Source organism: Myiozetetes cayanensis, unplaced genomic scaffold, assembly GCF_022539395.1.
Source record: "Myiozetetes cayanensis isolate MyiCay16 unplaced genomic scaffold, myiCay2020 scf5-8, whole genome shotgun sequence".
Lineage (NCBI taxonomy): Eukaryota > Metazoa > Chordata > Aves > Passeriformes > Tyrannidae > Myiozetetes > Myiozetetes cayanensis.
In genome coordinates this window covers 90,213,020-90,236,365 of record NW_026087742.1, presented here as the reverse complement: position 1 = coordinate 90,236,365, position 23,346 = coordinate 90,213,020, and the positions used below count along the sequence as shown (strand labels likewise).

General features: G+C 41.5%; 1 protein-coding gene across 1 annotated transcript in view; it reads right to left on the bottom strand.

The window, feature by feature from the left end:
• SH3RF3 (SH3 domain containing ring finger 3) overlaps window positions 1-23,346 on the bottom strand; it is a 249,861-nt gene that overhangs the window by 68,988 nt on the left and 157,527 nt on the right. The window contains 1 exon segment of the mRNA XM_050331229.1: window positions 17,314-17,409. Within this exon segment, the coding sequence (XP_050187186.1) occupies window positions 17,314-17,409 (96 nt within the window).

The window sequence follows — 23,346 nt, the reverse complement described above, 5'->3', positions numbered from 1 at the left end:
ACAACAGGACTCCTTGAAAGGCAGCAGTACTTAGCAATCCATTTTCCTGTCCTACAAGATCTTTCTCATTTAGCAGCAATGTCACTTCTAACATACTGAGAGGCTGAAGGAATGTAGCATATTAGAACAGCATGTGCTTGGACGAGCGTGTCATCATGATCTTGCAGAATGAAAATAAATGATGCGTGCAGCAGAAGTAAACACTAAGCCCTGGGTGGTGATCTGGGAATTTTTTTTCTTTCTCCTTTTTTCCAAACAGTTTTAAGAAGGAAAATGGTTTGCAGTTGTGGAGAACATGGTGAATCCCAGAAGAATGTGCAGTTTGCTACAAAGTCTGTTCAGGACCAAAGCACAGCAAGTAACCTCATGGAAACTAACGTCTAAATCACTGAGAGGAAAGAAAACAAAACTAAATTAATTTCATTAAAATAAATGAACTCACCAAAAAGAAGTATGCTTTCTAGAGCCCTCTCCACTTCCTGAAACAATGCTAGCTATCTAGCCTTCAGCTCCAAGTATAAGGACTATCTTGCTCTGATCTGTCATCTCTGAATCTCTGATCTGCTGTGTATCTTCGTTGTGCCTAAGGATTTCCTTTTTCTTCCTATCTGTTCCCTATGGACACCCTTTTTCATAATGAGATGCTCATGACTGCATTAAAGCTCCTTTGAAAGCAAGAAATGTAACCAAATACAGCTTTACTCGACATCAGAAAGAGTGAGAGAATCCATCCTATTTTTACTTATAAATTATTCAGAAAGCTAAATAAAAAGTGCAGTCATGAATTCATGGTCTTGATTCTAATTCCTTTGAAGTCAGTGGCAAAACTCCAGCTGCCTTCAATGGTGGAAGGACTAGTGCCCATCTGGCACCCATTTCAGTACCAGAAGAGTCCCTGTTGAAGCTTGCGTGGATTTGACTGACAAACTGTCTTTTCATCAAAAAATGTAATTCATTGGAACTTAAGTACTTCCCAAAAACTTGCTTGTTTTGACAAGATGTATGTCACAAAACTGTTTCTCAGATGATGTTTCTCAACTAAAACAAGACATGGACAAGGCTACAGTGATTTGGGAGTTCAACAGGACACTTGGACTCCTGGCTCAAAGTCCCTGTGTGGAGAAACACTCATGAAAGACTTGGAACAACAGTGCCACTTCCCAAAGAGAAAGCACCAGCTTTCTGTCTACCCTGAGTCCCCTTTGCTCTTGTTCTTGTAAAATGGAAAACCTCTGTGACTGTGCCCCTGAGTCCAGGTGCCCACCTGCACCACTTCAGAAGACACTGGTGCTGGCAGAAGTGTGAGCAGCCTTATGCTGGGCAGCAACCTGGACAGGGGACCAAGACAGACTCAGAAAGCTTTCAGAAGCAGTTCAGATGATGTCCTCATGCTTCACTGAAACCTGGCAGCTGTATGAGCCCTATGTTGTTACAACCAGTTGCTACTGCAAGGAGGAGAAGCTCTCTAAAGCAGCTTTGTGCTGAATCTAGAAACCCCTTCACTTGGGAAAACTTTTACTTTCAGCCAGCTATACCTATAAAATTCATCATGGGCTAGGAAAGATACTGTAGATCTTGAAGCAGAGCTGTGTGGATAACAAGTGAACTCTAAGCAATATCTGCAGAGCCTCTGTGTCTTCAAAAGAGCCAAGTTTTGTGTTTTCAGAGTTTTCATGCAACTTTCTACCTCCTTCCTAAGGCTACTGGTGCCATTGCTTACTCAAGGGATCACAAAATTTTGAATTAACTGAAAACTGACATGTTAAATACCACCAGCTAAGGCAGAGGATCTCTTCAGAGTTAATGCATACACCAAACCTTGGCATCTTAAAGCAAATGGCTTCCAAATTATGGTGTGTGACCCCAAGTAATTATAAATGGGATTGTGAACCAGGCAACATCATGCTCATGTTGTTGAATAGACCCTTGTCTTCTTGATAGCTGCACTGTGCACACATGCTACCAGACACAACATTGTGCTCATTTTCTCCGATTTGTTCCTGGAAATACAGTTCTTGAAAATACTGGTTTCGTAATGTTTAAGGGTTGTGTGAAAGAAGCAACAATACCATGCCTTCTTTTAAGGAAAACACTTGCTTCCAGCTTAAGGAGACAGAAGATAAGGATGAAAGAAACAAAACACATGTATTTGCTGAAGTCCTTTATGAATTTGATAACAGAAGTGTTCTGGTGGGCAATGAGAAAAAGGCCTAGAAGCACCTCACACTACCAATGTTACCTGCAGAAAGCATAGAAGTTGGATAAATCTGTGAAGCTCTTGGAAGCTCTTAGAATTGCAGCACAAGGAGCATGTGGGAAAGCCAAAGTAATTTTTCAGGTACTGCAAGGTTTTGCCTTCACTGAGCAAGCAAGGAGTCTTTGTTGCGGTGATTTACAACTTCGTGTAGAGTAAGAAATCTTGTGCAATTGGGGAAAATTAAGTTTTATGTGCTGCAACTGAAGATTACCTGTGGGGAATCACATACAAATAAATGCACTGTTCTCTCTATCTCTGATAAAGCAGTGAAATGAAGAATGAAAGCAAATGCCAAGAAAATGTTTTGGTTCAATTGCTTGTAAAAGGAACCAAGGTATACACACTTCAAGCAGACGTTAGCACTAAAGGGTTGTGATAAACAGCCTTTGCCCTGTGTGTGCTATATTTAGGAAAGAGACATTTTTTACTACATAGCATTCTGCCTGCTGCTTCCCATATACAAGACAGAAAAAGACTGCTGAATGTGGTACAGGGTATTTGCAACAGTATAAGCTCCCATGGGGCTGTATAGACACTGTGTGCATGGAGTTCCTGCTACAGCTGGTTACAAAGCAGGGTTACTGCTTGTGGTGGAGAGTTTCTGTACCAGCTCCAGGATCACACTGCCTGTTTCACTGGAAGCAGTGAAAATCAGTGAATGGCAGCCACCTGTCACAAAAGCCACTGTGTCATCAGAGAGCTGCATCCAGGCTTTGGGTTTACTGTTTGCCAGTTGGCATGATAATATGAATCAGGACATGACGTGCTGCTGATTCAGTCAACCATTTGATGACTCCCTAGAGGGACAGTTCTGAGATGTTTCTCTGAAACGGGAGATGAACTATGTGTGTTTGAGATGGGCATCAGCACCAGGATACATGAATTGTCCATGTGACAGGAAGACTGGTCTCCTTATCTATGCACACGGATTAAAAAAGGAGTTGTGATGAGAGAGACATGACTTGACAGCCTAAATTTGTATCTCACAGTTGCCCTATCCAGTGGTTATTACGGTACAAACTCTGCTTGCAATTGCCTGCACATTTAAAACACCTTCTTCCTGTACAGATGTGCTGATGCCTGGTGCAGCAGCATGGCTCTTTTTCCTCAGTGGAAGCACTGATTTGTATCGTTTTTTACTCTATCAGTGACCACTCAAAATTTTACATGAGCTTGTCTTACCTTTGAAACCTTTATGTTTCTGTCAAACTGGTAAAAGGTGTGCAATGGATTGGGATGGCATTATGGGGCAGGGGTTGTTGCACGTGGCATATTGCACGTTGCACAACATGCACATCTCAGTTTTGTAAGAAACCTGACCAGTAACTGAATGCTCCGAAAACCAGTCTGTAAGGTATGAAAATGTGTTTTCTGTGCTACATGATGATGTAATTGGGTTCACAACCCTTCCCCTTCATCTCATGGAAGAAAAATCTGACAAAGCTGAACTGTGACAAATTCCCTCAAGTCCACAAACTCTTGACTGAAAGTGGCAGCATTAAACCTCTCACTCATGGCATGACTGACTGCCCCAGGCCTCAAGGAACCATTTGTGCCCTTCTTTGGAGAATCCAAGATGTTAAAATATGATTGGGGACAAGGCTGAGGTCAGAGCCAGAGGTCTCTCCACTGACTTGCCAACAGCTGTAGTCAAAGAGTACACTGAACTTTCTGGCTGTCAAACTAGAAAATACTACTTGTTCAACTTTCTGAGTTTAATTTCTGGTTTAGGGTAAAGGACATGTACCCAGTGCCGTGAAGTCATGCAGTGAAGCAGCTAGTACCCTTGCCTCTTGTATTCTTGTCTAAAGTTAAATCAATGTTCTGGTTTCTGTCCAAGCCTGCTCTGCCACGGGTGTCACTGTTAGATAAGAGGTGTGCCATTTCTTCAGCACCAGTGAGCTTGGAGCAGATCTTTTAGGATGCTCAGGCACATTTGCCACATTACTGCAATAAAATATGATGATTGCCAGCATTAGTCACTTTTATGACATCCATATGCAAATGCTGTTTATGTTAGTATGCTACAACTGGAAGGAATTTGGAAAACCACTGCTCTAGGCCATGCTGTTTGAGCTCTGAGATGGCAAAATTAATGGGCTAGCAAAAAATCTGCACAGTAGGAAATCTTCCTGAAAGTGCAGAGTACTGGAGGTTTTCTTTTTCTGCTTGTGGAATTACTCATGCTCAAATATTTTCCTAACACATTCCTTTCTGAAAATGGACTCCCTGCATTGCACCTACATTCCATAGACAGAGAGACAAGTTGCCCCTAGGAAACTGAATTTTTCCAAACTGTGGCCATACCACGTGATGCAGTCACACAGAGACATTTGTTAATACTTTTATTATTTTTGCCATTCAATGCTGAAGAACTCCTACCACACATCAGAACTCCATTGTGAGAAACATTACACAAAAATAGAGCAACGAGACAGCTCTTGGCCCAAAGAAAGTACAATTTAAGATGAGGACAAGAGACAATACATAGATACAGACAAAATATACAATACAACAGTCTTATCAGCAAGATGGACAGAGGATTTTATACAACATAAATCTTCTGTAACCATCACAGCCAAGAACAATTTTAGAGAGGAGTCTGGAGGAGCAGTGCTGATGCAGATGTTTGAAGCATTCATTACAACAGTGAAACTATGGAAGAAAATTAGGATTTAAAAAACTGAAAAAGTGACTGACATGGGTGGCATAATAAATAAAATACAATAGAGAGAGAGAGCTATGAGTAATCAAAGGTTTGCAAGTAAGGACGAGTTGCATGGGTTCTACAGAAAAGGACTTCACAGAGAAAGAAAGAAGTAGTAGCAGATGTGCACATCAGAGTGTCATGAGGCAGGTCTGCATTTGCTAAGGATGTAAAAAGGATGTAGCCATAATCAGGGTAGGACATGATGAGAATTTGATCTTTGTGAACATGCAGCAATCTGGTTGGACAAAGACTAGGTAGGACTGTCAGCTACAGAGATGAATGGAACCAGGCATGAGGATGTGATTCCCATTGGCAACGTCTTTATTACTTGCCATGAGAGTACATTGATCCCTCTTTAGCCAGTGACCAAATAGAAAGTAACATACTTAACTGTGTGCTGTGTACTGCACTGAAAACTCAGGGATGTGTTGAGTGACGGGTGCTCTACGCAAAGGCAGACACGTGTCACTGGAGTGGTGTGGAGCTGCCTTTGCTTAGACCTTAAACTCAGCCCTCAAGAGCATTTCTGTGCCCTCAAGGATACCCACAGGACAAAACCTTGTACTTGAGACAGAGCATGACCCCAAGCAGTAATAGGCCCTGGTTAAATCATGACCCCAGTGCTGTAGGGCAGAGAAGCTCAGTGCCAGTACCAAAAACTCCCAGATCTCATCTGGCCTGGGACACTGCCAGGAATGCAGTATCAATTATCTCTTCCCATAGTTCATATATTGAGGGATAGGAAAACCAGGCACCCACCAAATCAATACAACCACGCTTCTCTTTCCTGAGCAATGCAGCTATGTTGCTGAAAGGCTTTGGCTGGGAAGAAGCAAGCCTCCCCAAGCACTAGACTGGAGCAAGGAGAGAATCACAGAATATGCTGAGTTGGAAGGGATGTGCAAGGATCATTGAATACAATTCCTAGCTCTGCACAGGACAGCCCCAAGAGTCACCCCAAGTGCCTGAGAGTATTGTCCAAACAGTTCTTGAACCCTGTCAGCCTTGGTGCTGTGACCACTTCCCTGGGGAGCCTGTTCTGGACAAAGAATTTTTTTCTAACATCTAACCTATACCTCCCCTGACCCCATTAGAAGATGCTGAGGACATTGTTTCTCAAAGGTAAGACTCACAGTCCCTACTCCTGGGCTAGGAAAAGGAAAGAAAAAAGGACATGAGAGTAAGTCATGCCTGTAAATTCCTTACTCTGGTTTTGAGGCTGAAGCAGATCAGAGAAAAGGGATAAAGAAGATGACCATCAGGGAGTGTTCTCCCTCCGTCTGCATGTTTGCTTTCTTCTCAAGAAACAGTAATACCAGGAAGAGCTGCCTCTTCCCTCAATGCTCTCCCTTTAGCCACAGGGTGAGAGGAGAATATCTAGAGCATGAGTCCACCACTGCCTGAATGCTCTGGCACCTCTCCTTCTTTGTCCAAAGGTTTCCAGAAAAATTCTGTTATGGAAAAATTCTATTACAGAAACCTCTCTCATGAAATTTCCTGCCAATTTGATTCAGTTGTGTCTAAACAGATCAGAAGACTTCAAAGTCAGATTTAGAGCAGGACACTGCCTCCAGCTTCACTTAAAGAAAAAGTAATATTATTAACCTGGTTTATGGAGTGCCTAGTGCTGCTTTGTCATAAAATTATTACTTAATAAAATAATTAGATAAATTGAGGGACAAGCAGGAGATAGAGGAGGTTGCTTCTACAAAGTCTCACATTCCTCATGTCACCATTTTGGCATGATGGCTTAGAGCACAGTACAGCGGCAGCAACTGCCTGCAGAATATCCGTGGGTGGGGGTTTCAGCCCTCATGGTCATGTTTTTCTGCAGAGTCAGATGCCACATGGCCTCCTTTCCTGTCTTCCCACTTTCTGCCCTGCATCAGCATGGATGTTCATGTGACTATGTAGTAAATGGGACAATGGAACAGAGATGTCTGGAAAGTAAAACAACAACACCGCCAACTTAAACAAATAGTTTTAAACAGGGTGACTTCCCTGATCCATTTCAGCACACAGACATGTCTGGCAGTCCTGGAGCACAGAAGGCAGAAGGAAAGAATTGTCACACACAAATCAAAAGCAGGACAATCCCTTTGGCAGCAGCCCTTGCTTTTGTCAGACTAAAATAATGCCACTATCATATCCAAAAATGGTGCAGCAGGAGATAAAATAAACAATGGTTGGTCTACTTTGTAAAGGAATAAAGTAAGCAAAAACAAGGGCCTCTTATGCAATTTCTTCTACAGGATAGACTAAACACAAAGGGGTGAGCCTTCAATAGTCCTGTGTATTCTAGAGAAAATCTGGAAAAGATGCATATCTCCAAACTAATTTCAACTAACTTCCCCTGTTTCTGATTTTTGTTTTTAATTTGCAAATTCCTCCTCTAGTCTTTGAATTTGGTTTTCTCAATGCTCAGCTCTAACACCTAGCAAAATGTCAAAGGATTTCAGACTGAAACATCTGAGTTTGGCACAGCTAATGAATCAACTTCATCTGTTATTTTTGTTATTTGAAGCATGCATTCAGCACACACATGCAGTCCTAGATCTCTTTGTGCCTAGAATAAAAACAGTTTGACCATTCAAGGATCTGTGACAATAAGAACTAAAGAAAGAGGTAAAACCGATTCATAACTACATACTATAAAAAAACTACTATTCTTGAAACTAGTCTTCTTTCACATTTTGTGACTATTCATGATAACAGAATAATCATAGGTCATAGAATGGTTTGAGTTGGAAAGGACTTTAAAGACCATCTAGTTCCAATTTCCCTGCCATAGGAGAGGTGCTCCAGCCCTCTCATCATCTTAGTGGCCCTACTCTGTACTCCTTCCAACAGTTTTGCATCTTTCTTGTATTTGGGGCCCCAGATCTGGATGTAGTACTTCAGGTGGGGTCCCACAACAGCACGAGTAGACGGGCAGAGTCACCTCCCTCAACCTGCTGGTCACTGATTCTGATGCAGCCCAGGATGCAGTTGGATTTCTAGGCTGTGAGTGTGCACTGTCAAATCATACTGAGCTTCCCATCCACCAACAACTCAAAGACTTTCTTTTCAGGGCTGCTCTCAATCCATTCTCCACACAGCCTGTACTTATGCTTGGGATTGCCCCAAGCCAGGTGCAGGATCTTGCACTTGGTCTTGCTGATCTTCATGAGGTCCCACCTCTCAAGCCTGCCCAGGTTCCTCTGGTTGCCACTCCTTCCCTCCAGCATGTTGACTGCCCTACACAGATGGGTGTCCTTCTCAGCCTTGCTGAGGGTGCACTCAATCCTACCATCCATGTGACTAACAAAGGTGTTAAACAACATCAGTCCCAATATTGACCCCTGAGGAGCACCAATTGTCACTGCTCTCCACTTGGACATCAAGACATTGACTGCAACTCTTTGAATGTGACCATCCAGACCATTCCTTAACCACTGAGTGGTCCATCTGTCAAATCTATGTCTCTCCATAATACTTATGTAACATGCTATCTTCTGCAAACAGAAATCAGAGGGGGCTCTAACAGGCACTCCCTGGCAAATCCTTTATGGTGTCACTGTCATCAGACTGTCCCTCCTGTCCTTCTGATGGAGGTCACCTGACCCTGATGGTCGTCTTACCACTGGTACAGCAAAGATCCTTTCAGAGTCTGGGATTTTAATACTGGACCCACTTTTCTTTGTCACTTCTAGCACCAGTGCTGTGGGAGACACATGGAAACAGTTTGCTTTTTGTTCATGGGGCTGTGGCCACCAGCAGAGGAGTGGAGAAGACAGCCAGTTTGTCAGGGCCATCTCCCAAAACCCCACTCTCTGTGCCTGCAATTGTATTGAAGATCTCTACTCAGAGTTTTAAGGCACAACGAAAGCTCCCCAAGAAGGAAGCTAATTAAGATGTGCAACATGCACTAACAAGGACACTAGGAAACAAAATGAAGAATGCCTCTGTGAGAAATAATGAAATCCTCTAGGATTTTATTTTTAATTAACTGCTAGACAAATCGTGTATCTGCTGACATGTAGCTTAATATACATTCATGCTAATGCATGAGTAAGGTAGGTAAGTGAGACTGAAACTTTCCTTTCAAAAGGAAAAAGATCCCAGGAATTCATCAGTGCTGAAACAATCTTTAGAGGCTGTCAGAGGTGATCAATGGCTGGAAAAGACAAAAGACCTCTTCTCATGCCTCCTCTTGAGAGTGTGGAGTACTGATGATGTGCTCTAGAGCCCGCCCAGAGCCCTGGGACAGCAGGTATACTCAATGGGGAATGCTAATTTCTAGTGCTTGGAAACCTGCACCACTGCTGACATATTTCAATGCTATGGTTGTGTGCTGTGAGGCTGCTGAGCACTGCTGGAAAGTCCAGATGTTTATTGCACAGGCAGAAGCTATCCATAACTAATGCTCTATCTATCTATTTGGTCCTTCTGAGTAGATATAAAGCAAGGTGGAGTAATGTTTTGCCTGAGGTATTTTTTCCACTTGAAACATTGCAGGACCACATGCAGATGTGTGGAAGAGACTTAACACCCATGGCAGGCTTCAGCCATCCCAGGAGCAGAATGAGGAAGTAATGGGTAGTAAAGAGTGCACCTGAGCTTCCCCAGTATTTGCTGAACATGTATCTAAGCACTGCCAAAAGTTTACCATTCAGGGCACCTCATTGCTTTTGAAAGACACTGAAGTTTTAAGGTCCCTTAGCAAAATCAGAATGAATATTGACAGGTATACGACTGATGGGTACTTTTGGAAATTGACAAATACAGCCTACAGCATCAAAGATCTGACCTGAACACAGATACGCTTTGCTGGTGAAATGGCAGGTTTCATGTATAATGAGCACTGTGAGCCCTTTCCTTTCACAGCCTGAGCAACCACAATAGATGAGGAGTAGTTTCCCCCACGCCTAGGCCAGAGCTGGCAGCCTTGCCTTCCCCTCCTAACTGATGAAGAGAAACAGCCTCTTCTAAAAGTAGGCTCACCTGACATGTTTACCCGTCTCCACTAAGCAGTAATGCCTATTTCTCTCCCTATGAGCACCTGGTTATCTCTCTTGATGGTAAAAAGAAATCCAGATAATTAGCTCAGATGCAGAGAACTACCTGCTGTTGGTCAGATGCACTTTACCTAGAGACCTGCAAGGTCTTGTGGAGGATTTGGAAGAGTATTTCCTGGTTCAAAAGTGCTACTGGGGGCAGAACCACTGTTCTGTTGCTGATGCTGCTTCTTGGTGGGACCTGCGAACATGACCGAGCTTCAGCAGTTGTGTCTTCACTTACTATCCAACTGAAGAGAGAGTGCAATAAAGGGTGAAAGGACAGTAAAGAAAGTACTAAAATGGATGAGATTATCAAGCATGATGTAACAGTTTGCCAAAACATTTTGTTCTCTCCATCCAGGGAAATTGGGGCATTTCATGCTTGTTTGTAACACAAGCAACCCTGCAAACACAACAGGAGAACATAAACTTTGAGGTAAAAACCAAAACTCAGTGTAGAAATAACAAAAACTAGACAGAATTGTACCCAGGACCAGAAAACAGGTATTCAAGCACAAGCACAGTTCAAGGGATCTGGAGGTGAAGGGTAGGGCTGATGTGCTGATAGCATGGGGAAGTGTAAGCAAATGCAAAACACAGTAGGCCAGACCCCAGCCAGTTTGCACTGGGAAGGATGACAAACAGGGTTTTACAGGGGAAGTGCTGGAAGTCCTTCAGTGGATTGTGGTTAGAGACCTAACTCTTGTTATCAGATGAAGAAGAAAAGTCAGCCCATCTTACTTAGATTCCTAGGTATCTAATTTTTGCCACTGAGGAATCAGCACTTCAAAAATGCCCTGTACAGATACAGAATGGATATACATGACTTTGAAAGACTCAGGAAATGGGCTTATCTGTGAAGGTTGTGTGCTTAAGTTGGTTGGCTGGAAACGTTTTCTTTTTCTATAAATTACCCTAGAGAGTTATTTTTACAAAATAAAGTCTAGGAAATTCAGATGTTACTCATAATGAGGGGGGTGGGAGGGAAAGATATTTCTGGAGGTGACAGCTGGCAAATTTCTGGTTCAACATCCCTGAAATAATAAGAGGTGATAAAAACTTGGTTCTGATTTTGATTAACAGAAATATGGTCATAAGATATAAATCCAAATAATTTAATTATGAGTTCATTTGAGTGAAAGTAAGCAGGACTACAAGCAAGAGAAGACCTGGAACTAAAACTGTCAATTCTCAAAAGGCAAATTTTCACAGCCTACAGCTAGGTCTAATTTTACATGCTGGCTCTCACCATGGCTCACCACAGATCTCCTAATTGTCTGGGCTGGAGGATGACTCAAATATGACAGTACTCCCACCTACCTCTGTATGCAAGCTTCCCCTCTGTGGCACCCACCTGAGATGAACTTTAGTGTAAATGTGGTGTTAGCAGAAAGCAATCATGCATTGACTTGTCCAGACACAGCCTGAGGGGAGTGAGTGACTACAAGAGGTCTACACTGCTAAGAAGCTTAACTAATCAAGGGAAAACCTGAAATTTAAGTCGAAGGGTGACAATGTAGCTCAGTTCTGTATCCCAAAGACGGATGAAAGTGTTACAGAATCTGTACGAGCAATCACCTTGTGCAGGATGCTAGAAATTAAAAGAAATCACTCAAAATTAAAACAAAAACTTTTCTGCCCAAAGTCATGCTAATTTACATTTTACATAGGAAATTAAATCAAAGACCAAAAGGTTCTTTATTTATAGAAGCAAAAGGGAACATAAGAAATTGAGCTGTTATGCAGAAGAGATGGGCCACAGACTAAAAATAATGTCTTTCTATATATAATATACATATATATAATTATACATTATAATATTTTGTATATTTAATCTTCTTCTCACCTCTAACTGCTAATACTCTTAGTTTTCCTGACTAACACTATCATTATTTGAAGTTCCATAAATTGTTTTACTTTGTATGTACATAACAGTAGTTAAAATCAATGTTTTATTCACGGATTGATGTGAAAGTAGTAGTGGTTGTATAGGTTCTTACTGAGGTTGCTCTTACAACCTACGACACAAAGTCTGCATGCTTTAGTTTGAGTATGAAACGTGGGAACTGTATTTCGTACTCCATTCACATAGAAATTTGATGTTAAGAAGTATCTTGGAATATTCTTTAATATTCTATGCAAGATGAAAACAAGTAGGACCAACCTTTCAGAAGCTAGAAAGGTGCAGGGATGAAGTTCTTAAAACAATGTATGTACGAAAGTTGAAAATGTGTATTAATAAAGCTTTTCAACAGAAATTGGCTGAACATTTCTTACAGCTTACATTATTGTCAGCTTTACAAGGTTCTTATTCCATTTTTATCTGATATACAAAAGGAGAGAGAACAGAAAAAAACCCAATTGTGATGTTAATGGGTGTAATTCTTACCTCATTAGTGTTACACCTACTTACTACTGAGATGAATTTGCTCCTCTGAGATTTAGTAAGCCAGTTTTTCTAAAATCATCTACATTAGTTTCCATCTACCCACCTTTCAAAAGCATCCATTTTTATTCTCATTAAATGATACTAGCAAGGTTAAAATGAACCATTTTGACAGTTCTTAAGAACAAAGATTGCATGTTCTTTTTGAGAAGGGCACCAAACAAACATTACTTTTTAATGAATGTCTAATGCTCGATTTTTTTCAGAAGGTTTTCATAAAAGATACTCTGAAAGATTTACATAGACCACACATACATAAATGACAGGTCAGACATCAAGGTTGAATTCATTATAAGAGTCCCATAGGGACCCATCTGTCCTGCAACTGAAGGGAGAAACCAAACAGACTGAGGACAGAGAAAATACATAGAAGAAGTGGACAGGGCAACAGTTATTTGTTGAAAATGGTCAAAATATCTACTAGAGCTAGAAATGCACACTTGAACACAGTTACAAGGATGTAACTGTGATGACTGCCACTGGGGACGCCAGCATACTGGGAAATGGCTAAGATGGGAATCCGCATATAGAGAAAAAAAGGACAAAATCTGCCATGCAGACTGAAAGTCTAAACCATCCGCATTCGTCTGCAGGCTGACTAAAGGATACCCTCAGCAAAGGGTTAAGGACAAATTCTACTGGGAAGATGGGTCCCCATGACACTATTCAACAACCACAGCTGGGATCCTGGTAAATGTGCTCAGGTTCCCCTGTATGGGTTAAGCTGGTTTAGGATGACTGCTAGATCCCGTGGTGCAGCACAAAACCGTTTAATGGGATGGTCTGCTCTGCAAAGCTAATTTTGGAATGAAAAATCATTGTTTTCCTTAAGAAATGAATTCAGCTTTGGCTTTTATTTTTTTTTCACTTCTGGCTGAACTCTTTTTAAACACTGACTTGCAAGAATTATTTTCCCTGAGGAGTCTTCTGGACCTCTGCTGCAGGGCACTGAAACCATCAGCTCTTCCCATTCTCCTCCTCCCTCTTTCTGCTAGACCTCCTTTCCACCTTTTCCTTTTTTCTTTTTCTTTTTTTTTTTTTTGGAATGTGAAGAACAGGAGAAGATCCCCATTACCCTGTTTCGCTGCTCTGTAAAAAGAATTTTAAAACTCCTAATATTACTTAATCACAGCTTTCAGTGCTCCTGCTGCCATAAAACATTATAACAATGGGCTGGCACTTCATCAATTGTAATTTGCAGATATTACAGTCACAGTAGCGCTCAACATAATTGCCTTGCTCTACCACTGACACATAACGCTTCTTGATCTCGGTCAATACTTCCTTGCTCTGGGGGTTGAAGACAGAAATTTTGCTCTAACAGCTCAGCTTTTTGAATTTCCACTTCTTTCCTATCTGAGCAGGATATGTCCATCCAAATACTCAGTACACCATTGCCCTCAAATTTCATTCCCACAGATTTAAATCTATTAGGACACACTTTATTCTTCATTATTCTCAATTTTACACATAGCAGCAGAACACAACTTTCAAACAGAGAGAATGACAGCAGTTATTAAGAATGAAGGCGCTAGCTTGAAGACAGCAAAATAAAAGACATTTTGTTAGGACTTTGAATTCCTTGCAGGTTCAAAACTCCTCCCAGCAAGAATACGACTTCAAACCATACAGATTATTAATAAGATGTTTATTTCAGGACAGAAGGCACCTTGAGAATTAATTTGATTATGTTGTGTTTTTTCTATAGACAAATTAAAACATAAATTATCAGCCCAAATGGCTTCTACTGAAGACGAAGGACAGCAACAAAATAAGAAAAAACAATAGTGCAAACTCTCCCTGACAGAACATATTGTGTGTGACTCATGCTGTAAAAGACATCATTGTGAGCTGTGAATATTTATTCCTTATCCGACTGCAGCTTCTCTGAGGTTGGGACAGAGGCAGGAAAAAGCCTCTCAGCAGGCATGCAAGCACCCTTGATGAACACTTGTAGGGAATAAAGCATAAGATCCATGCCACGTTACACTCATGTGGCTATACAGACAACCAAACATAATGCTGAGAGAGACTTCCTAATACACTGAAGGGACCAGATATATTTTGATATCTTTAGATATTTTTTTCGTGCCTCTGCTTTCTGACACCACAGTCTGGCTCTAAAAGCTGCCCTCCCCGGCTTCCCTTATAGAAGCAGACCACTCTCAAATTCAGTAAGCACAGGGTGGGAAGATGGAGTCTAGGGAGACACTGCAGGCTTTTAAATGGGCCAGCTGACAAGCCCAAGCGCTGGGAGGCCAGTGGGATACTCAGAGGAATTTGCTGATCACTCCTCCTCACCGCCCCTCTGTGTCTTATTTGTGCAAGAGATTCGTAGGCACCTGTAAAGCCTTCTGTGCGAGCACCCATTTGAGGGGTATGGCAGCACATTGCCAGGACAAAGTGTTGCCAAAGGGGGCCACAACAAGGATTATATTCACTGTTTGTTTGTAGCCCTGGCATTCTTGAAGTGACCTGCTTGCTTTCTAATATTCTGGCTGCTGTAGCAAGGGCAAGAGCTCTTGTCCAGGCCGTGGGAGCAACTGGAGACAAACAGAGCCTGCCAAGCTGGAATTCACCCTATCGAGGGTGCAGGGCTTAGGATGCCATGTGAAATCCCACACACTTCAGCCAATCGGCTCACACAGTGGAAGGCTACTGTAAGAGTTAATCTTTGCTTATTCTGCACATTTTGCCAAGATTTTGAAAACCACTTAATGGACTTGGACGTACTAGAGAGGTGTTTTTAGATTCAAGTACTACTTATTTAATGGATGCATTTTATAAATATCAGCATTAAGATTTTCAAAATTTCTTTGGGATTTGACCTGATTTGTTTTAATTTTTATTGTAAAGTAGTATCTGAAGCTGGCAACAGCACAATAATTGTATAACTCCAATACTTGCATAAGCTCATCTCATATTTAGAACAAGGCCTCCATCCATTAGGATGTAGATGAAATAGGTGGCTGATATTGCTGTCTGGAGGATCATTTTCCTTTGGCTTTACAAACCAATGCACAAATATTATGTCATGGCACCTAAATACCTAATTTGAAAAGGCCTTTCAAGCCATATTTCAAATTTATACAGATAAAATATGTGAGTGTGTGTGTATACACACAAATATATGTGTAAGTGTATATAGTTGTATTTATTTGATCTATGTGTGTGTCTGTGTATGAATGTACATACACATAGACATTCCTACGTGTGTTCTTCTCCCCTGGTGCTGATTACCTGGCTGTTTGCCTCTCTTTAGGAACCTCCAGCACTGCTGTTCTGACTCTGCTCAGTGCTACCTCCTGCTCCTCCACAGCCACTCAGGATGTGTAGCACTTGGAGAACTGCAGTGACACATTACAGGTGTTCCCAACGGACTGTTCTTCTCAGGTTATGAGCCCTTCACCCTGTGAGAGCAGTAATTAAGGAGAACAGACACCTAGGAGTGGGAGAGGGATCAGTACGCTGTATGGTGCGTAGGCAGTGGCAGCCTGCAGATGAAACTAGGGCTGGGAAAAGGTGGTGGGTGTAATGGTGCTCGCTGTGCAGAGGTCCCCAGTTCATTCTTTCTGCAGCAAAATTCAGGACAGTAACATCACACTTCCCCAGCACAAGAAAAAGAAGGGAAAAAGAATGAATTCTGGGAGAAACCCAGCTTTCTCATTTAATTACAACAAACTGAAAATGTGTTACGCATTCAGAATAGAAGAAAACTAGTCATTAACTTACAAGAGGCAGCTGGTTTGCCAATAACGGCTCCTACACATTCTGGTTTTAATATTATTGTTCTTGTCAACTGTGGGAATGCAATGTATATTAATGATGGTTTATTCCAAATTGGTCATTGTCGGAGTTAATAATTAGGTAGTCAGGCACTAATTATCTCTATTTTGTCTCAAATCATTAACTAAGAAATCTGGAGAAGTAATTTCAGAGGCAGGCACCAAAGCCACACCAAGTAGAGAAGGCTCTGCTGTAGGCACAGGAGATGCTTCATTCCAAAGAGCGGCACCAGACAATGCCTGGGAGCAGAGTTAGTCAGACACTGCTCTGAGCACTGGGTGCAGAGTGGCAGCAACTTGGAAAAATACATATGCATGCCATGCCCATCTGTTCTTTGCACCCCTGGTTCACCCACAAAGAAGAAAAGCTCCTGTAAGACATCATCTGGGACATGCACAACAGAGCTGCACCAGCGGGGCTGCCACATGCACCCACTGCTGGCTGCAGCCCTGCTCCCAAGGAGCATCTGCCTGGAAGGGCACCCCCAGCAGGAGGGTGGCAGCAGTAGGATGAGATGGCACAACAGGTTTGCTTAGAGAAAGTGAAGTCTCAGCATTTACTTTGAAATAAGACTCCCATGGAAATTATTACAGGAAAGAGCTCAGGACAGAACTAGATCTGGTACAGATGGAATGAGAGACCTTGGGCACATGGGTGGAGCTGCCTGAGCTCCTGCTGAGGTCAGGAACATCGACAGCACCTCTCTGAAGGTCTGTGCTGTCAGACCACGGCTGAACCTCCACTGCTGTTCCCCGCCAGCTGGCAACACCCACCTCTCCTCAGGTGGGTGCAAGGTACCCCAACTGCAACCATCCTCTTCCATTTTCCCTACGTATTGTGGAGATTACACCAGAAATGCCTTTAAAGTAGTTCAGGGAACATATTTTACTGGCCACTTTGAATCAGATGTGCCTTCCTAGTGTCTTAGCAGACAGCAAGCAAAAAAATCCTTTTCAGTTATTCTGTTGTAATTTAACCTTCTCATCTCAGAATTTTTGAGGTTATTCTGCCCTTGGAGGCACAAGACTCCCACCAGACTTCAAGATCAGCATCCACCACCATACTATGAACTTACCTCAACATACAGGATAGGGAAAATGCCAATCTTGTCACCCAGCATTCCTTCTGCCCAGTTGTCATCCACCCTCCTGATGACCGTCAAAATTTCATCCTCAAATTAAGATACAAAAAATACATATAGTCAGATTTTTTCAGGAGAAAGATACCAGTTTTTAGTTACGCACATGACAGCTTAGAGAGAGAGTACACAGAGGGCGTCATAAACCAGGTAAAAATCTTCCCTGAATCCTGGGCCAGCAGCATTCCTGGCCCAGCATCTTACCCCAGGCATCCCATTCAAAGTGCATTTAAGCACCCTGCAGACCAGTGCAGCTCATGCTGGCTGTCAGCAGCTCCAAGGGTCTGGGTACAGGCAGGAGGGAACAAGTAAACTCTTAGCTTTGCTGCAGGGAGAGAAGAATGTTTGACACAGGAGATCACCTCTAATTCAAGGGTGAAAACTCCCTAGCATGAAGTTGCCCCTGTGTATCCAAGGGTCTGTTGTAATGCTTGGCTGATCCAGAAGACAGTTTAAAGGGAAGCACAAGTATAGCACAGGTAGTCCTAGAAACACCTCCAAGAAGAAGCATAAGGTATAGTATGAGGTACTCAGCAACTAGCCTACACTGCTGATATGTTGAATGTCAGCTTCCTTTAAAAAAAAAAAATATTTGAAGGTAAAAATGCAAAGCAGATAAAAAGCCAAAGATAACATACTACATAAGAAATTGCATTCAACTGTTGGATCAGCTTCAGTTTAGATACAAGTTCCTTTGCTAAAACTAATGGTATGTTAGTATTATATTTAATCTAAGGGACCTTACAAGAATGTCAACTGATGATGAAATTTTTTCTGATTATAAAAGAGGAGGTATAGCAGTGCAAATCAGATTCATACTGCTCAAACTTTCTCTTGGTATAGTTAAAACCTAGAACACACTAGTCATTAGAAAAGCTCAAGTGACTAGGACTAAACCCTGAATTTTTCCAAGCTGAGCTACTCAGCTTGCCAATGGTTTTCTGTTACCACCTCTGTCTGCTGGGGTTCTCATGCTAAACCCAGGCTTGAGCCAGTAGTGCTTGGTACAATGGCTGTAGAAGGCAGCCTTCTCTGTGGGGTTCTGCCTGGATAGACAGATCTTCTACGAAAAAGAAAGGAGTGAGCTGAGAGAAGCTGGGAAGTCAGCTTCATTCTCTCATGGCAAGCAATCTTCCTCTGTTCCTGTGCAGAAATTTACAAAAATAGAAGAAAATCTTTTCCTCCATAAAGCTGAGACAGAGTTCCCTGTCGATCTCACTTTAATTCCATTACTCACTCTGTGAAAATAAGAGTTAGATATGGTCTACCACCCTCCACATAACAAGATGCTGATAGTCAGGCAAGGGGAGTTGTTTATTTGCAGATACTTCTCATGTAGGAAAAAACCTCCAAAAACTCCTGGTTCAGGATGGTCAGACTGTGGATTTGCATTGATAGAAAAATGACCAGAACAGTGTGATGTGCTTTGTAGTTTTTGAACATGTGCATTTTGAACATGTGCACTCTGAAATAGTTTAAATGTTTCCTTTGAATTATTCATCTGAATGATCCATTAGGGGAAAGCTCAGAGAAATGGCCACAGACTGAGTCCTTCAGCTATTTATTACAGCTGGAAGGTTGCAAAAGAATTTGTGCATTTAATTTCCTGGAGAAACAGATAGCATTCCCTTCCAAAGCCCTGTCTGCACAGACCATTTTTGATCTGTGTAAAGAACTGAAAGTAATCTGCAAAGCTTCCACATGCTCTTACTAAAGACTGATTATCATAAATGCAGAATCCAGGTAAAGGGGGTATGTATATGAGGAAAAGAAACAACTGCATCGCTTCAAGAACCTGCTATGAGTGTTCCTACTTTCTATATTTATTCAGCTATTTCCTTAAAAGAGTTTTTAAAAAAACAAAATCTGATGGGTCTACACTTTCACTATATGTTTATCTGTACACACATAATGCGTGTAAGTGCATACATATGCTTATGAATAGAATCATAGATTGTTCAAGTGGGAAAAGATCTCTAAGATCATTAAGTCCAACCCTTAACCCAACACTGCATATAAATGTGTGTATATATATATACATGTATATATATGTGTGTGTATATAATATGTATTTTTGCATATATATACACACATGTAAGATAAGAATTTCAGAAAAAAATTTTAAACTGTAAAACCCCAGAAACATTTTATTTGACTTTGTTAGAGGCACTGTGCAATCCCATCCCTGGAGCAGCCTGTACAGCCTGGCAGGAAAGGCATTGGTTCTACTCACAGATGGGGTGGAGAATGGGTGACCTTTGAAGGTCCCTTTCAACTTTAACTGCTAAGGATCTGTGAAATCTGGGGGCATTTCCATACACTGATCTTAGTTTGGCTCTGCCAGGTCTGGCTGTCTCATACATGAGAAAAGCATCCTGAGATATGCTAACATTCAAAATGTGTATCTTTGTGGAAGAGCAAAGTGCAAATCCTTGAGAATTCCATTACATAATTAGTTTTCAGAAGGGTGTTGAGAATCTCCAGGAATTACAGCAAATCCAGAAAAATCTTTTGAAATTCTTTATTAATAGAAAGTTTCTTTGAATTCACAGCCAACAGCACCATTCTATACAGTGGGCTGGTGAAAGCCTCAACATGAATTATTTTAGTACCTTGTATTAGTTGGATAGCTGTGCTACTTATAAATTCCTAGAAAGATTCCCAAAAGGATCATGAATAGTAAAAAGCCATAGATCTCTAGGCATACCACTTCAACTTTCTGAACTTCACTATTTCACATTGACTAAATTGATTTCCAGGCAGCATAAAGAAATCCAAGCCTCAAATCTCATTTCAAAAGCAAATGGTATCCACTGTAGCTTGGACAAAGATATGTTGCGCTCTTTTTATGCCTGTTGCTCAAGTCTTTAATTATTTGCTCTCTCCTACTTCTTTGAGTTTCTCTCTATTCATTAGGGCTGGGTCAGCCTTGCAACAGGCATGTGGGACTTGCAGTTTCAGTTTATAACCATTATCAGAAAAGAAGTCAAAGATAAATCACTTAAAAAGCAATTTGATTGACAGAGAAATGAATCTTTTTGCTGAGAAAACAGCACAAAAAAGTGTCCAATAACAGTCTTGATTCACAGCCTGATTTTTACTCTAGTCATTGATGGCCATTAACAAAGCAATACAGAGCAGATGTGTCTGCTATTCTGCAGAGATAACTACTCCATCTAGAGCACTGGGGAGATCTCAGTGATGGCAGGATGGCACTGCGCCATGCTCGGTGAGTCCAGTGACAGTGCTTGCCAGCTGGCATGAGAATCCCTGTTGCCAGCTATTGCCGGGATGGTCCCTCTGTGAACAGCAAATATTGCTGGAACTGAGTGCTAAGGGGCTGGGATGCTGCTCCACAGCCAGGAACCAGTACTGGATGTCACGGTTTTAAGACTGGCAGTGCACTTGTTAAGCACCACTGTGGCCTGGGAACAAAACTGTTGGAAAATGAAGGAAATAGCTGATGTTATTAAAAATGTGATGAACAATAACGCATGGTGAACAGTTGTTGCTACCTTGACGTGCCTGAGACTCATCTACCACTGGGATTCAGCCTTCTAAAGGCCATGTGAACTCACGCATGCAAAGGGTGGTCAAACACCTAAACAAAGCTGTGGGCTGAAACTGGACTCGGTCTAAGGGTGGAGTAACTACACAAACAAAAAACAATGCAATTACTACAGATTTGCATTGCTATACCTGAAAGAAGAATCCTCTTGCACATTTTTGCGCCAGACAGTGCATATCCCAAAGGAGGATGGAGTATTTTTTAAAATAGAGAGAGCAGGAGCCCAAGCCCATACTGTGGTAGCACGTAAGGTAAGATTAGAAAGCAGAGTCAATAAGTATATCCCAAGGGCATGCAATTAGGCTCTACAGGCCACATGCTGATTGCAACCATACAGGGAATATCAGGAGTAAAACTCCTGAAGCTACTAGAGTTAAACTGGTGCAAAGCTGACACAAGGCTGAAAACAGTCGTTACACAGAAAAAATAACTGCTAACTGCGCGGTTTGACTGATCACTGACAAGCACTGCTGGAAAATATGTTAAGTAGCAAATCTGAGATGTTGTATCCTCTTGTAATTACTGCAGAGGAGAGAACAGTGGTGGAACCCTATGCCTGCATATGTGATTTATTTAGGAGGAAGAGCTGAGGGAGCAGTCCACATGGTGTAAGAGAATGACAGCTGTGACCTTTGTTTGCTGCACTGGATACTCAAAACAGATTTTTCTCTACCCCTCCTGGTTTTATTCTAACACATACAAAATTATTACATTTGGATTATATTTGGCCTTTAATCTGAAGAGTATTGTGTCTACAGGAGATGAAAATGGGTAAATGGTAGAAGCCTTCTGCAGCACTGCTCATGAAGATCTGTAAGCAGATTTCATTTCCTTGCAATACACCTATGGAGCAACAGAACATTTGCATTTTGAAAAATAAAACAAAACAAACTAGTAAGAAGAAACACCAAATATCCTTCCTTTGTTTTCTTTTGGTGCACCAATAGGTATTCCGAGTGCACAGTAACAAACAGGATGGGAAAAAGCAAAGCCCAGCAAAAGAGCAACAAAACGTAATGATACAGAAGATCCCTATGCTTGAGTTTCCTTCTTACAGCTTTTCTTTGGATGAAAACTCTTCTTTATTATCTGTTTATAAATAAAATCCAATTACAAGTGTCTGGTAGCATTAAATGAGTTGCAGGACACAAATAGGTTATATTAGTTTGTATAAATGGTATGCCAAACTAAACCCTCTTCCAGAGGAAGGAAAAAATAGCTTAAATGAAATTGAGATCAAGTCCAGCATCTTCAGATGCAAACTGAGACATTCAAATGATGCATATTGCTCAAAGTGACAAACCACAGCTACAGCACTGCAGTACTCAGGACTCTATGCAGAGGAACTGACTGCATCAGCAGAGGATCTATAATCTGGGCTAAACAGGAAACTTCATCAACACAGGTGACAGCTAAAATTAGCATTGAGAAAACTGATGAAAACACGATGGTAAAGTCTCAAGATGAAAAATAGATTATTCACTGTCAGGGAGAACAATAGGCAGGACATAAAAACAGTTACAAGGTGGTAGTGCATGCAGTGGAAGGAGCTAAAGAAGAAAATAGCAATAGAACAGAAACCTAACCCCCTTGGGAAAAACACAGCCATCAGGGATAAAAGGATGCAGACAGTAACATGAGGGGGGAAAACAAGGAAAATTGAGAGTTTGAGAGTATAGCTGTACAGCAGAAAGAAATGCTCCTTATGAGAATGACACTGGACAGCTGAGAAAACGAGAACTATCACTATACAAAGGCAGTTATTGTAAAGGAGGTATACTAATATATGGCACCAAATATATCAAATACAAAAGTGTCTAGGAAAGGACCTGTTCTAACAAAAGAGACCACAACTGCCTGCTATGCCTATTAAATTTCTTAGATTGCACAAGCAATGAATACTTTAGGCAGACAAGGAAGATTGCATTCTCAGAGAAGTCTGCAGCATACCTCTGGGCAAACACAAGGAAAACAATGCACCAGCAAATTTATATTTACTGATAGGATCTCAAAGGTAACTTCTGGCTAATTTTCTGTTAGTGCATGGCTGTTACTTCTCACTAAGCAGCCCACTTTCTCACAGAGATTCACAGCTCCAGGGAGGCTGGCTAGTCGCAGGGTTTGCAGTGTTTGCAATCAAACACTTCACTTGCTATGGAGCAAAAGTGCTTACAAATCTTTTGTTAAATAAATATGAGAAAGTATACGGTGTAGGAAATTGCATTCTGCTGAGAAACACTGCATGAGTGAAAAAGAGGTTACATTCGGTGAGAAAATTATATGCTGCAAATGATTCATTCAGCTATAATAAGTAGCCTCAAAAGAGGAGGTCAGTAAAATCCTGGTGAAGGATATTTTTATCATCTATTTCATATTCATTTTCAGCATAACTGTTATTACTT